The sequence below is a fragment of the Mycteria americana genome, chromosome 15 (genome assembly GCF_035582795.1).
Source record: "Mycteria americana isolate JAX WOST 10 ecotype Jacksonville Zoo and Gardens chromosome 15, USCA_MyAme_1.0, whole genome shotgun sequence".
Lineage (NCBI taxonomy): Eukaryota > Metazoa > Chordata > Aves > Ciconiiformes > Ciconiidae > Mycteria > Mycteria americana.
Genome location: NC_134379.1, coordinates 6,835,065 through 6,847,911, shown reverse-complemented (window position 1 = coordinate 6,847,911; position 12,847 = coordinate 6,835,065). Strand labels below are relative to the sequence as shown.

Sequence of the window (12,847 nt, the reverse complement as noted above, 5' to 3'; positions counted from 1 at the left end):
AGCATCTGCTATAAGGAGAGTGTTAATGGGTTTGGCAAGATGGCATGGGAGCAGTTAAGGGCCCGAAGACATATTGCAAAGGTTTGGATGATGCTTCTCGCTGTTGCTGCTGCAACAGTAGCACGGCTGCCCTGTTGTCATGCTCAGTGCTTCTTTGAACAGATGACGTCCAGTACAGACTCAGCAGAGTTCTGGTTATTATGCTACCTTGTCAACAAATAACCATAGCATTTTTTAGAGTAATTTCAATATTGTTGGGAGATCCTTCCCAGGCTTGAAAGGCTCTGAAGAAGAAAAAAACAAAACAAAACAAAACACTTGTCTGGGGACTGACAGGCCAAGTTTAAAGCACTGGGGAGTGGGAGAGAACCAGCTTCTCAAGAAAAACACATTTCTCACCTGCCACCAGAACCAGGTGTGACCTTGCTCAGCTATAGAGTGCTTCTTGAGTTAAAAAGGAAGGTGTAGTTTGTGTGAAGGTAATTATTTGACAGTTTTGGTCTACATCAGTATTATAATTTGGCACACTGCTCTTAAAAATGCTTGGAGTTTGTTTGAGCTACTAGCCAGCATGACTTGAGGCAGAACTCAAGGGATGATGGTGTTGTCAGAGTAGGGCTGGGATGGTTTTGTCTGAGGCATACAGTAGGCAACACTGAGAGATGACGGAAGCGCCAGGCTGTGCCTTTACCCAAGCCACTTAAGATAAATGTAGCAAAACACATACATAGCCACGGGGGAAAATGCCACTTACTTCCTTTGTAGACAGGCTGCTTTTCTGGGTCCTGTGGCCATTTGGATACACAAAAGTGGAGCCCCTGGCTTTCTCATCTGACTGCATCTCTGTAGATGAGAACACGCTGAAGCTGGCGTTCTTCGTCCTTGAGAGGATGAAGTGGTGTATGTCTGCACATAATGCAGTTCACTTCCTTGCGGTAAAACCAAATCCCTTCCCTAATAGCATGGGACAAGTATTCACCTTCCTCTTACTGGTCTGTATTTGTGGCATATGAGAATGTGTGTTTCTAGTGCTCTGACTTAGAACCTGGGTTGTATTCTGGGGCAGCTGCAGGGCTCTCTTCTCCTTCCCCCCCCCCTTCTTAGAAAGGTTAGGCTATGAATTGGCATAAATGTGGGTGGTCTGTCTGTTTGTTTTGGCAGGGGTGGCAGGGAGGTAGGTTACAGGCTTTAGCAACTGTCTCTTACTGTTCTAGTTTCATGTTGCTTCTCAGTTGTGAGGTGCAGCTATTTTGGGGGCTACATATTAAAACAGGTCAAAGAACTAGTACAGGCTACCCTTCCCCTGGTTGCTTCTAATAAGTTTCCTTATTTAGATTACCAGGTGGTTTACAAGCTTTTGTATCTGCAGAGCTAAGAACACAGTCTGGAATCTGATTAAGTCTGCGCTACCAGTAAAATAAAGCAAGGCAGGGCGGATTGTGGGGGCTTTTACACACCCCACATCCATTGGATGAGCAGTCTTTTCTTGCCGGTCAGAGCCTGTAGTACTATATGTCATATTTGGAGCTGGAGTGGTGATAGACCCTAAGCCTACCTTTTCCAAATGCTCTGAACAGGCTTAGCGCGGACTCTTGTGCTGGTTTGCTGCTTTGCAGAGCTCATTGAGCCACTCTGTCTAGAATAGATCCCTTTTGTAAAAGAGCTTTTAGGGTTTTGTTGTGGGGGTTGTTTTTTGTATTGTTCTTAATCAACTCTATTTGTATTAAATCTTTTTAAACTAAGCTTGGTCAGGACATTTACATTGCCCTGGACAGCAGCTGATCTCTGATAACTTGTGTGACTGATCCTTTAAGCAAAGCTGAAAAAGGTCTGTCTGAGATGAAATAGAAGTTTGTACATGTATGGTTATTTAACAGAAGAGGATTAGAAACTGATTTAATTCTTTGCAGTTTTGCTGAAGATCTCTCTGCAAAAGAAGTCATTGAAAAAGAGGATCAAGAGGAAAGAAGTTTGCAGGAACTGACTGCTGGCCAAAGGTTTTATAGCTTTTGTAGCCCGAGAATATATGAAGTAGATTCTTCTCAAGTGACCCTATTTCAGCAACTTCCTTAAGCATTTGTCACATAACTTTAAGTATAGCATCTAACTCTTCCTCTGAATGTTAGGGCATTCTGACATTGTTTGTATATGAAATGTGCTGTAGATTAATTTCTCTAAAGGAACTTCTGCTAATCTGTTAAGTCATTTTGTACAAATTGGTATGTGTATGTATGTGCCAGTTTAACGTTTATTTTGGATCTATAATTTTAACAGCTTTTGAGGATAGATGATGTGATTACAAACCCTAATAGTTTGGGAGCTATATGGTGATAAAAATATTACATGGCAAGAAAAATACTTAAAGAAGGAAAGAAAACTGCGTGGGTGGGAGGATAGGAAGGGATAGTGGACTGAGTGGGGGCTGCTCTTGTGATCCAAGATACGCAGTTACTGGTAGTTTCTTGTAACTAATGTTGTCTTTGCTTGAAAATCTCTACTTTATAGTACATAAAAGTAGCTTGAGCCAGAGTTGTCTTCAGCTGTAGCTATGGAAGTTACTGCGAAATTATGAAAGAGCAGCAATAGGTTACTATATGCACTTAACCAGCCACTCCTACTGTGATGTTCAGAGCAAATCTGGGTTTAGCCATGTTGATGTCAAAAGACAGTTTTTAGCTTTTTTTTTGGGTGGGGGGTAGGGGGGTATATGCATAGTTTCTTTGCTTTCAGGTGTGAAACTTCCTGTGGTAAAACCTAACCTCATAGACCTTGCTTTATATTCTAAATTAGGAAAAAATGAAGGTGATGTGACCATGTTTTCAACTTTGGCTATTAAAATCCAGTATCTGTTTTTAAATAAGGCTTTACGTATTGGTTTTCTTTGGCCACAGATGGCACTGTTAGTGTTGGTGATTTCTGCTTTTTCTCTGAGTTGCTGTGCGTTGCTTTTTTTGCCTGCTTCTGAAGTTTGTCTTCTGGAATATGTTTTCCTCTTGTATCTGACCTTTTTGTTTGTGTGGCACATATTTATTCTGTTCTGATACTCCATGATTTTTGTCTTAAGGATCTTTTGTTAGAGCTTTGCCTCCCAAGTAGTCTCTAGAAACTTGTTCTGAAGGTGCCATTTAAACTCTGGGGTGGAATGGAATTTAGCTGATTTGTATTAATTACCTTCAAATTGTCCCCTTCACCATTGCCACTTTTAGGGCAGCCTTCCAGGATCAAAAACTTAAGGAATTAGCAGTTGTGCAAGCCTTGCAGTAAGGAATTATATCCTGAGACAGACTTAATGCAACTGTCTAGCAAGATGTCTTCTAGGGAATTTATAATTCCATTATTCAGATATGCATTTGATCATACATGAGTCCTTGCCTCTTTTGTGTGCCAGCTAATTATGCAGAACTGTTTTGCTTAATGCACCTGTGGAGCAGCTGAATTTTTTGTTGTTGCTTTTCTTTTGTCTTCTCCCTCCTTGGATTTTTATGATGTTCCCTGTTTGGTAATGTGGATATTTTTGAAATAGCTCTTAGTCTTATGTGCTAACCTTGCTTCCTCTTTTTGTTTTGGTGTTTTTTTTTTTTAATAGGTTGAGACTGAACTGAAGTTAATCTGTTGTGACATTCTGGATGTACTGGACAAACACCTCATTCCAGCAGCTAACACTGGCGAGTCCAAGGTTTTCTATTACAAAATGTAAGTATCTTCTTGCGAGGCAAGGACCTCTTACTGTATCTGAACTAGAGACAGAAATAAAGTAGCTGTACATGTGTTTTCTGCCCACTCAACAATGGTAACTTCTTCTGGAAAAAGGGCAGTTCAGTCATGTCTAACAAATATCCCTTTTTGGCTACCTTTGAGGTGTTAGTGTCCTGATTGTGTGGTTTCAGATTGATGATGTTTGGAATAAGGTAATGAGAACTTAACATAAGCTGTTGTACAGCCTTTGATGTAAGAAACAACTGTTTTCTTTAATTGAGCTAATAATGTAGGGATACATACCTGCTTCCGTGTTTTCTTGCATGAGCTGTACGCTCCTCAAAGAGAAGAAAATTAGGTAGATAGATAACTGTCATGTAGTGTCAACTTCAAAATTGCGTTACCAAGTGAAGCTTGGCCTTGGAGTATGTTGGTGTAGTCACTAGTTTGATGCATATTTTGTACTTTATGAAGCATAGTTTAAATCTTGAAATGATCAGAGTGTTTTCCCCTCTCGTTGAATTATCTCTATCCTTCAGATCAAAAACTTGTCTAGTTTAGATGAGATGCAGTTGTACAGAGAAACAGTTGGGTAATGGAGAAGGTAATAGTATGATTTTGTGTACTAATGCAAGAAGGTAAGTGAACCCAGACTGTTTTTCCTGCCTGATGGTTTAAAATTCACTTAAGTACTAATGCGCTGTGGTCTAGACAGTAATTCAGCAGCAGTGTCCTTAGTGTGTGAATATATAAACATCAGTTTCAGAACGGAGCCATTTATTTAGCGGCTGGTGGGGAAATAAGGACTACTGACTTCTTACTGTACATTCTGTTTCTGTTTTCAGGAAGGGGGACTACCATAGGTATCTGGCTGAGTTTGCCACAGGAAATGACAGGAAGGAGGCTGCAGAGAATAGCTTGGTGGCTTATAAAGCTGCTAGTGATATTGCAATGACAGAACTCCCGCCAACACACCCTATCCGCTTAGGACTTGCGCTCAACTTCTCTGTATTCTACTATGAAATTCTTAATTCTCCTGATCGTGCCTGCAGGTAGGTTGTGACTGGGAAGATGGAGAAAACTTATGTGAATACCTAACAAGCCAGAAGTGCTTGCTACTTGGGTAACTGCTTTTCCTCAACAGAAACTCGGGGCTGGCTTTTTTCCTGCTAGTCGTTGATGACTTGCTCTGTTTGAGGTCAATTCATCGGAAAGATTTTCAACTTTGCCGTTTTCTTCTGAGCCAGACCCATTTATTTATCTGGGAGTAGATCGTGTATGAGAAGCAGAATAGTCATAACCTTGGATTGATCAACTAATGGCAGCTTAACAGCTTGCCATGTTAACTCTGCATGCCTTTATCCTGCAAAAAGCGTGAGGTAATTTAACTTGCCTCTCTTGCTGTTGGCTATTATGCAAGGTAAGAGGGGTTATGTTACTAATTTCTGTGAACTGTGAGCATGTATAGAATGACAGTAGCTCATTTATCTGTAGGGGTTCAGCTCATCTGAGCATAAAAGTGAGGATTGAAGCAAATACCGTTTGTCTTCTATTCCTGTCATTGCAGGTTATGTAATAGACTTTCTTTTAAGCTTTTAGCAGACCTTGATCAGTTGTACTGCAAGATGTAGAAATGGTTAATAAAACCAATATTCTTGAGTAAAAAGATACTGTTCTTAAGCACACAAAGTGACTGGTTTTGAAGATGGGAGATATTTGGATGAACATATAAACACCATTAAATAATACAAATATTTGTTATGGAAGCTATGGATGTCATGTAGCCAAACTAGAAGATAGGTGTTCTGAGGCACAGGTTTAACTTGCGTGCTTCTGGATTCTCTTTAGCCATATATGTTACATCTGATTTATTCTGTGCTCATAGGTTGGCAAAAGCAGCTTTCGATGATGCTATTGCAGAACTGGATACACTGAGTGAAGAAAGCTATAAGGACTCTACACTTATCATGCAGTTGTTACGTGATAATCTGACACTATGGACTTCAGACATGCAGGGTGATGGTAAGTAAACTCTGCTCTAAAATGCTGCTGTCCCCTGATCTCTGCCCAGAAAACAGAGCATGGAAATGTAGATTGGTTTGGTGTTTTACTTCTGTCTTTCCTAATAATTGACCTTCCTGAACTTCTGTCCTTTCTTAACACTTGGTAAGGGTGATACTAGCTTTTTTTGAGAAGCTCTTCAGCTCTCACTTGAAGGAAGGAGGTGAGGAATTAATAATGTTCGGGTTTTGTTTTTGTTTTTTCTCCCCACCTGGCTGTTTAGGCATCTGATTATTTTAAAAGCAGTGACTTCATTTAATTCAGCTTTTCTTTCTTACGGCTTGTCATGTTCATCTATGGTTGTCATTCCAACCAGATGTGAGTTTCCAATGCAGGAGGAAGTGTTGCAAAGGATCTAGTTCCCCTCTTTTTCCAGGTCACTTTCCATATCTTTCACTCTTCTTATGAAGAATTGAGTACAAAGAGAAGAAGAAAAAGGAAAAGGGATTTCGTAAAATACTTTTTTTACCAGGAAAAAAAAAAGCTAATCTGTTATTTGAGATGTTTGAAGTACTTTCTTTAATACTCCCAAAAATGCTAGGTTGCAACTCCTGAAGTGAGCTATTGCCAGAGCAAATACCAAGTCTATCCCCTGGCAGTACCAGAGGGTGGGACATTGATTGCTTCTGTTTACTAACATCTGATAGATATTTAAATTTTTAAAAGTGCTTTTTTGGCATACTGGATGGACTTTTTCCTCTTATACTTTTTGCATACAATGCTAAGTATAAATTAACTCTTGCTTAGTTTTTTGAGTTATGCCTTCTGTTTCGCTGATTATTGGTAGTGAGTTAAACACATTCTTTATCTAGAAAGATTAAACTATGTTTTCCTCTGCAAAAGTGAAGTCCTGGAGAGACAAGTGGAAAGAGCTAACTCTCTTTACTTTTAACTTGGAGGGGAAAAAAAGTCAGTCCTTTTTAGAGTATGTTAGGTACTTAGAAATGTACAGAGGTTTGAAACAACATTGCTGCTTAACTTCAGATAAATAAATGAGTGTCTTAATTTTTTTTTTTTTTAAGATGTTACTTGAAGTGTGGTGATAGCCAGTTAGTGTTACTTTGGAGTACTTTATCGGTGTACTGTCCATTTGAAAGCAATTGTAGAATCTCTTAACTTTTTACTGACTACCTGTTTTAGTGTAGGATTGAGTTTGTTTTAAAGAAGTATTGTTACTTGATAGCTTCTAGCTCTTTGCATAGATTATGAGTATTGAATGTTGCAGGTCACGTTTTACCCCTATTTCTTTGGGGTTTTGACAGAACTGGGAAAACTGTAAATGTGTGGGGTCTTGGCTCCTAGGTTACCCTACATCCTAGTGCTTAAGTCTCTTGCAAGGGACCACACCTTGCTTTCAAAGATGTAAGATTATCTAATGGTGCAGAAGCATATGTATGTATCCTGGATGGAGCTGTACAAACTCTGCTCTAAATACCGCAGGTATTGTTAGATGCCTGCCTTGTCATGGTTAGGCATTGGAAAAAGAAATTTGTTCCCAATTTCCACAATTAAGATAGGACCTTTTATTTTATTCTTTTTTTTTTTTTTTTTAATGGAGCCAAATATCCTGGTGCTCTGTGGGAACACTGAGGAAGCCATTTTGGTGAAGTAACAAGGCTGGATTGCTGTTGCAAGATAGTAGCATTAGAACATCTTCCAAAAGCTATCTTTATTTGCATGTGAGCTGACCAACATGTCTCATGTATCTTGTATATCATAGAAGTTCAACAAGATTATTTAGAGGCTCTTTGTATTTCTTTTTGCATAATCTAGATTCAAATTCTTGTTTCATGATTAGCTCCATAGCATAGAAAATAGACATTTTTGTTCTTCCTGAAGTATTTCACATTGTCCTAGTTACCATTTATGATGTGTGCCAGAAGGATAATGATTACAAAATTTAACATACTGCAGGACTACTCAAAATCATGGTGTAGTTCCTCAGGTCCACAAAAGATACTGTGTTTATGCATAATGTTTAGACAAGGTGCAAAGTTAAATTTTCTCATTTCCTCATACCACGCTAATACACTGACTGAGTGCATTTAAAACTGTTGCTTCCAGAACTCCATCTTTCCAAAATGGGTAGAGCCTTTGAAGATTGGTGAAAGTTAATAGTGGCACTGAGAAAGATCATCACAGTTACCAGTTTCCTAAGGGCTGGGGGAGACTTGAAAAAGGCTTGTTCTCTTGCATTAAGCTTTTGTCTGTTTTGATTTCAGTTGTGTAGGTTGTAGGGAATGATTTTCTAAAATGAGGTGTTACTCAGCTGCTACACTTTTCCATCTCATTTACTGTATCCTTTAACCATGTCATAGACGAGCTGTTTAGTTTATTTTCACGCTTGTAATGTCGTCTTCATATGATTCCTGTTTTCCCCTTCTTTCCTGTTGTATAGATTCCTAAAGGAAAGTCCAACTGTTCATTTCCTAAAAACTCTACTTTGTAAGTCTTCGTCATGGCTTAATGAACTTTTCAGTGTCAGTTTTCTTCCGATTACTAATCATGCTTGCCTCTGTCACCCTCTTGCTGCTGATAAATTGCTTGTATCTTTGACTCCATTCCAGGGCTAAGCAATGTTCTACCAATTTGTGACCTGTTACCCCTACCCAGGTCCAATACGCTTGACTAAGATCCAAAGTAACTTACGTGTTTGGGAATTGAGCTGCATACCTGGATGGATATTAAGAATATTTGGGCATGAAAAGTACTTTCACAATCGCCTGTTACAGGAGTATTTGCTTAAGTGCGTTGGCTAGAGCATGCTCAGATCTTCTTTTAATCATCTTCCTGGGTTAGGACCTCTGCTTTCCTCTCTTAAATGATCTGTTACGTGATTTCAAATGTAAATTTTATTGTTGTTGAATGTCAGATGTCTTGTGTTCCTAGGCCACCTCTTCCAAAATCTGCCTTGTATTGTACCTGGTGATAATTCTGAATCTGGACATGCTCTGAGCAGGCATTCTGATTATATGCTGAAAGTCATTAGTCTCATTTGATTGGATTTTATTGCAAATTAATTTTTTGAATGGGTAGTTTTTGTTTATTGCCCTTAAGAGAGTACCATCTCCCATGGTTAAGGCTAATTGTAAAGAAAACATTTTTCAGTTTATCTTATCAATTAACTTAATCATGCATGTGTTATGGCACTAGCTGAAGTACGTTAAACTTTCTCCCGTGGCAGTAGAGAATCGGGCAAAGACGTGCAGAAGGCATTGCATGCATCTCACCCAGGGGCAACTGAAGTATAACCAAACACTTACTATGAGTCTTTATGGGTAGACTTCCATTTCACTGCATGTCACAGCCTGGTTGAATAGGTCCAAATGGGCCGTTTTTCAAGAGAAATTAATTTCCACAGAATGTTTTCCTTTAATAACCTCAAGCCTAGGGTTTCTTCTCATGTTGGACTTGAAGTAGGGATGTTTTTTCATACTTCTTTTGGTACCTTTAATAATACATGCCATCAGTGTTGTTTTATAAAATTGACTGTACTACTTTTGCTGTTGTTGAGACTTGAGTGGACTTGGGCAGAAAAAATTTAATTTCTAAAAACTGTTTTGGTCTCGTTTCTGTAGATAGGCAGTAGATGTCATTAGCACTCTGGAGTAGAGATGAGGTTTTGGGGAAGGTATGCTCTGACTTAAGGAGGTTGATCTACAGCCATTCTGATGACTTTTGTCTTGGCTGTTCATCTCTTGATCAACAGGACTGATCACATGCGCAGTCTCAGTTTTCAGAAATGGTGGTTTGTTGTTTGTCCTTATGACAGAGTACGTCTTCTAATAGCCTGTGCTACAGTTCTGTATGAAATGTGAAGAGGTGATTATAAGGCTTAATTTCCATGGAAACACTTCACTCCAGAACCGGCTACGTTATGAATGTGCGTGTGTCATTTATGCAAGTGTGTGAGTGAGCGTGTGTACTTGCATGAAACTATTAATCTCTAGATGCTTGTTAAGCCATTCTGCAGGTCTCATTTTTAAAAGTTAACATCTTCCTTTTAAACACTTTTATAGGTGAAGAACAGAATAAAGAAGCGCTGCAGGATGTGGAAGATGAAAACCAGTGAGACACAAAGGCCAACAAGAGAACCCATCTCTGACCACCCTTCCCCTTCCCCACAAAAACCCTCAGTGTCACTCTGAGAACCACCAAATCTGACTTTTACATTGGGTCTCAGAATTTAGGTTCCTGCCCTGTTGGGTTTCTTTATTTTTATTTTTTTTACACAGTTTAAAAGTTCTTAAAGGCAAGAGTGAATTTCTGTGGATTTTACTGGTGCCAGCTTTTAGGTTCTTTAAGACACTAACAGGACTATGTAAAGGCTCTTTCAGCATTACTGTATTGTCTCCTGCCAGATGTGGCAAGATTGCCATTAGAAGTGGATGTTACACCCGAAGGCCGTTAGACTTGTAGGGGAGAGATTTGTTATGGCAAGGTAGTGCGCATGTGGTGGCATTTTTCTTTTTTTTATAACTGTTTAAACTGAATTTTATACCAATGTTTAAACTTAATTGGGTGTTTAGCTTGAAGTTACAGGTTGCATTGGGACATATATTGTAGTGGTTTTACTGTATAAAAACAAAAGTTTCCAAACTGCTGAAATGTTGCTGAAAATCATGGTGCTGGTAACAGTTCAACAATCCGTGGCTGCTCATTCTTGCCTATTCTTTACTTTTCCTCAAAGCAGGTTAGCATTGAAGGTGGCATTGATAAGCCTGCATGCGTGTTCAATATTTTTTCTTTCTCCCTCCCCGTTCCCCATCTCCCTTCGCTCGCTCAACCTCTTTTGTTCATTCAGTATGTGTAACTTGAAGCTAATTTGTACTACTGGATATCTGACTGGAGCCACAGATACAGAATCTGTATTGTTCTTACTGAAACACAGCATGGAATTAACATTAAACTTAAATAAAACAAACCTAAATTAAAAATGCCAAATATTACTATGACTTTCTTTTATATTTTAGTTATTTCAGCAAGAATAACTTTCCTTTGTTGCTTGTAATAGGAACATTTGGAGGGGGAGAGAGAGAGAGACAGAGAAGTAACAGCATTGTTCTTCAGACATGAGATAAAGTAAGATCCCAGTCTTGTGCGTAAGTAGTATAGCTGTGAGGCCAGCCTCCTAGAAGACAGCCTGCTTTGCATCAGGAGTCAAAAGCTCTTCCACACCATTTATTCAGTCTTTCCCTACCCGAGTGCACAAAACCCCATGATCTGGTTGCTGCATTCCTCTTGCTTGCCCTTAGCACTCCTCATCCAGTCCAGTTATATGTAAATGGAGAGAAGGGAAACACGTTATCTTAGTGATGTCCTGGAAATCTCTAGGAATAATCTACTCTGTGTAATTGACGGTAGCAGGGCTATCCTCTGTGTAGGTAGATTGGGCCCAAGAACCAGAGATTGAGCAGGGCTGTGAGACAAATGAGGAAACAAAATCATCCCCTCCCTCTCAAGAAATGAAGAAATGTGGTGAAACACTTTCTACAACAACGACACAGTGTGGTTTTTTTGTAAAAATTTATTGAGCGCAGTCTTGAAGAGGTTATATAATAGCGTATACAGCATTGTATAGCATATACACTCTAGCATATACAGTGGTATAGTGTATATGTACTACAGTGTATACAGCATTCCAGGCCTGGGGCAGTGTTTGATAATTGCATAATGTCAGAAACCAAAAAGTAGGAGACTGAGCCGATGGTATGTGAGTGGCAACATGTTTGGTTATATTTTATTTGGGGCTTACTGTAACTGTTGTTGCTACTGCATCAGGATAGAGGTGGAACGTGAAGGATTTCTAAGGCAAGTAGAGTGCAAAATGCACTGTTTGAGGTCTAGAACTTGGAAATGGAAGCTGGAGCTGTGATTTGCAGTCGGCAGGTATTTGACACACAGCTGTCCACACTGTAGCCATTTGGGTTCTTTGTTAAATGAAGGTGCTTGGTATTAACCTCTGTGACGCAGTCCGAGACCCGTTAGCATTCAAAATGCGTATCCCTTCTAGTGCTGGGTTAGAATTGAAGTGACACGGCTTGCTTGGGAAGATGCTTCCATGCAAAGGAGCTGTCAGCAGTTGGTCAGTAATGCCAGCAGTGCTGAACTAGCCATCTCTTCCTCTTTAAGGCAGTACTGAGAGGCATTTGTATGAACATTGTGGAGCTTTACTGTGGGAACTCGAACTTCCAGTTATCGCTAAAAACAAGAAAAGTGACTTTTTCTGAAGGAGCTGCTCTGAGCCCGACGAGCTGTGTGGGGGAAGGGGCAGTGGTGACCCCCAGACAGGTACAAGGTGGGAGGGAAAGCTCGTGCACATCCTGTGGCCAGGACTACAGGTTTCATTTCCAGCCTAGAGCGGCATAGAGAAGTGGTGGCCTCTGCAGTTTGTATTACTTACATTTTGTTTGGATGTGTGGATATGAAAAAGTTTCTACAGTATAAAAATATCACTACAGAGCAAGAAATGGGACAGGTGACTTCCAAAAAAGGTAAGAGTCTCTGCATCCGGATCGGTGAAGAAGTTACATGATGGGTTTTTCCCGTTAATACCTTATAATCATAAACTAAAAACAACAAAAATTCCAAATCTAAAACACAAAAGTTTCCACATCAACTCCATTTCTTGTAGTGCATCTCTCATACTCAGCTATAAAGTATTTACAGGGTTTTACTAATTTACACAATATGGCTTTAATATATTGTAACACAAAGCATCAAAACATCTCGGAGCAAAATTCTTCATAAAACATTCTTTCTGAATATAAAGTTTGGCATTTCATTGATTTGGCTGACAAAGCAGCAGAGTTACTTGTTTTCTGATTGTGCTTTTTGATGATGGCAAGCACAAATTTTGGTCGTTTCCATCAGGGCTTAAACTCTAATAGTCAGAGCTACCTCTCCCTCAAAGCCCAGCTGAATGTGTTTCATGAGCCACGGTTTCACAGACATTGTGTTGGACCCATGCGTTTGCCACTAAGGTAAGGAAGAGAAGGCCTTTCTTTTGGAACTTTTATATTAAGACAAGAAAGCAAGATGTATTTTGTGGGTTTTTTTCTGAAAGTGCAGGTCTTTGGTAACAATAAAC

At 39.5% G+C, this 12,847-nt stretch overlaps 1 protein-coding gene across 1 annotated transcript in view; it reads left to right on the top strand.

The window, feature by feature from the left end:
• Positions 1-10,147, top strand: part of YWHAE (tyrosine 3-monooxygenase/tryptophan 5-monooxygenase activation protein epsilon) — a 28,243-nt gene extending 18,096 nt beyond the window's left edge. The window contains exons 3-6 of the mRNA XM_075518232.1: positions 3,587-3,693; positions 4,542-4,748; positions 5,582-5,718; positions 9,777-10,147. Coding sequence (XP_075374347.1) covers positions 3,587-3,693; positions 4,542-4,748; positions 5,582-5,718; positions 9,777-9,829 — 504 coding nt within the window. The 3' untranslated portion in view covers positions 9,830-10,147. The remainder of the gene's footprint in view (positions 1-3,586; positions 3,694-4,541; positions 4,749-5,581; positions 5,719-9,776) is intronic.
• The last annotated feature ends 2,700 nt before the right edge of the window (positions 10,148-12,847 follow it).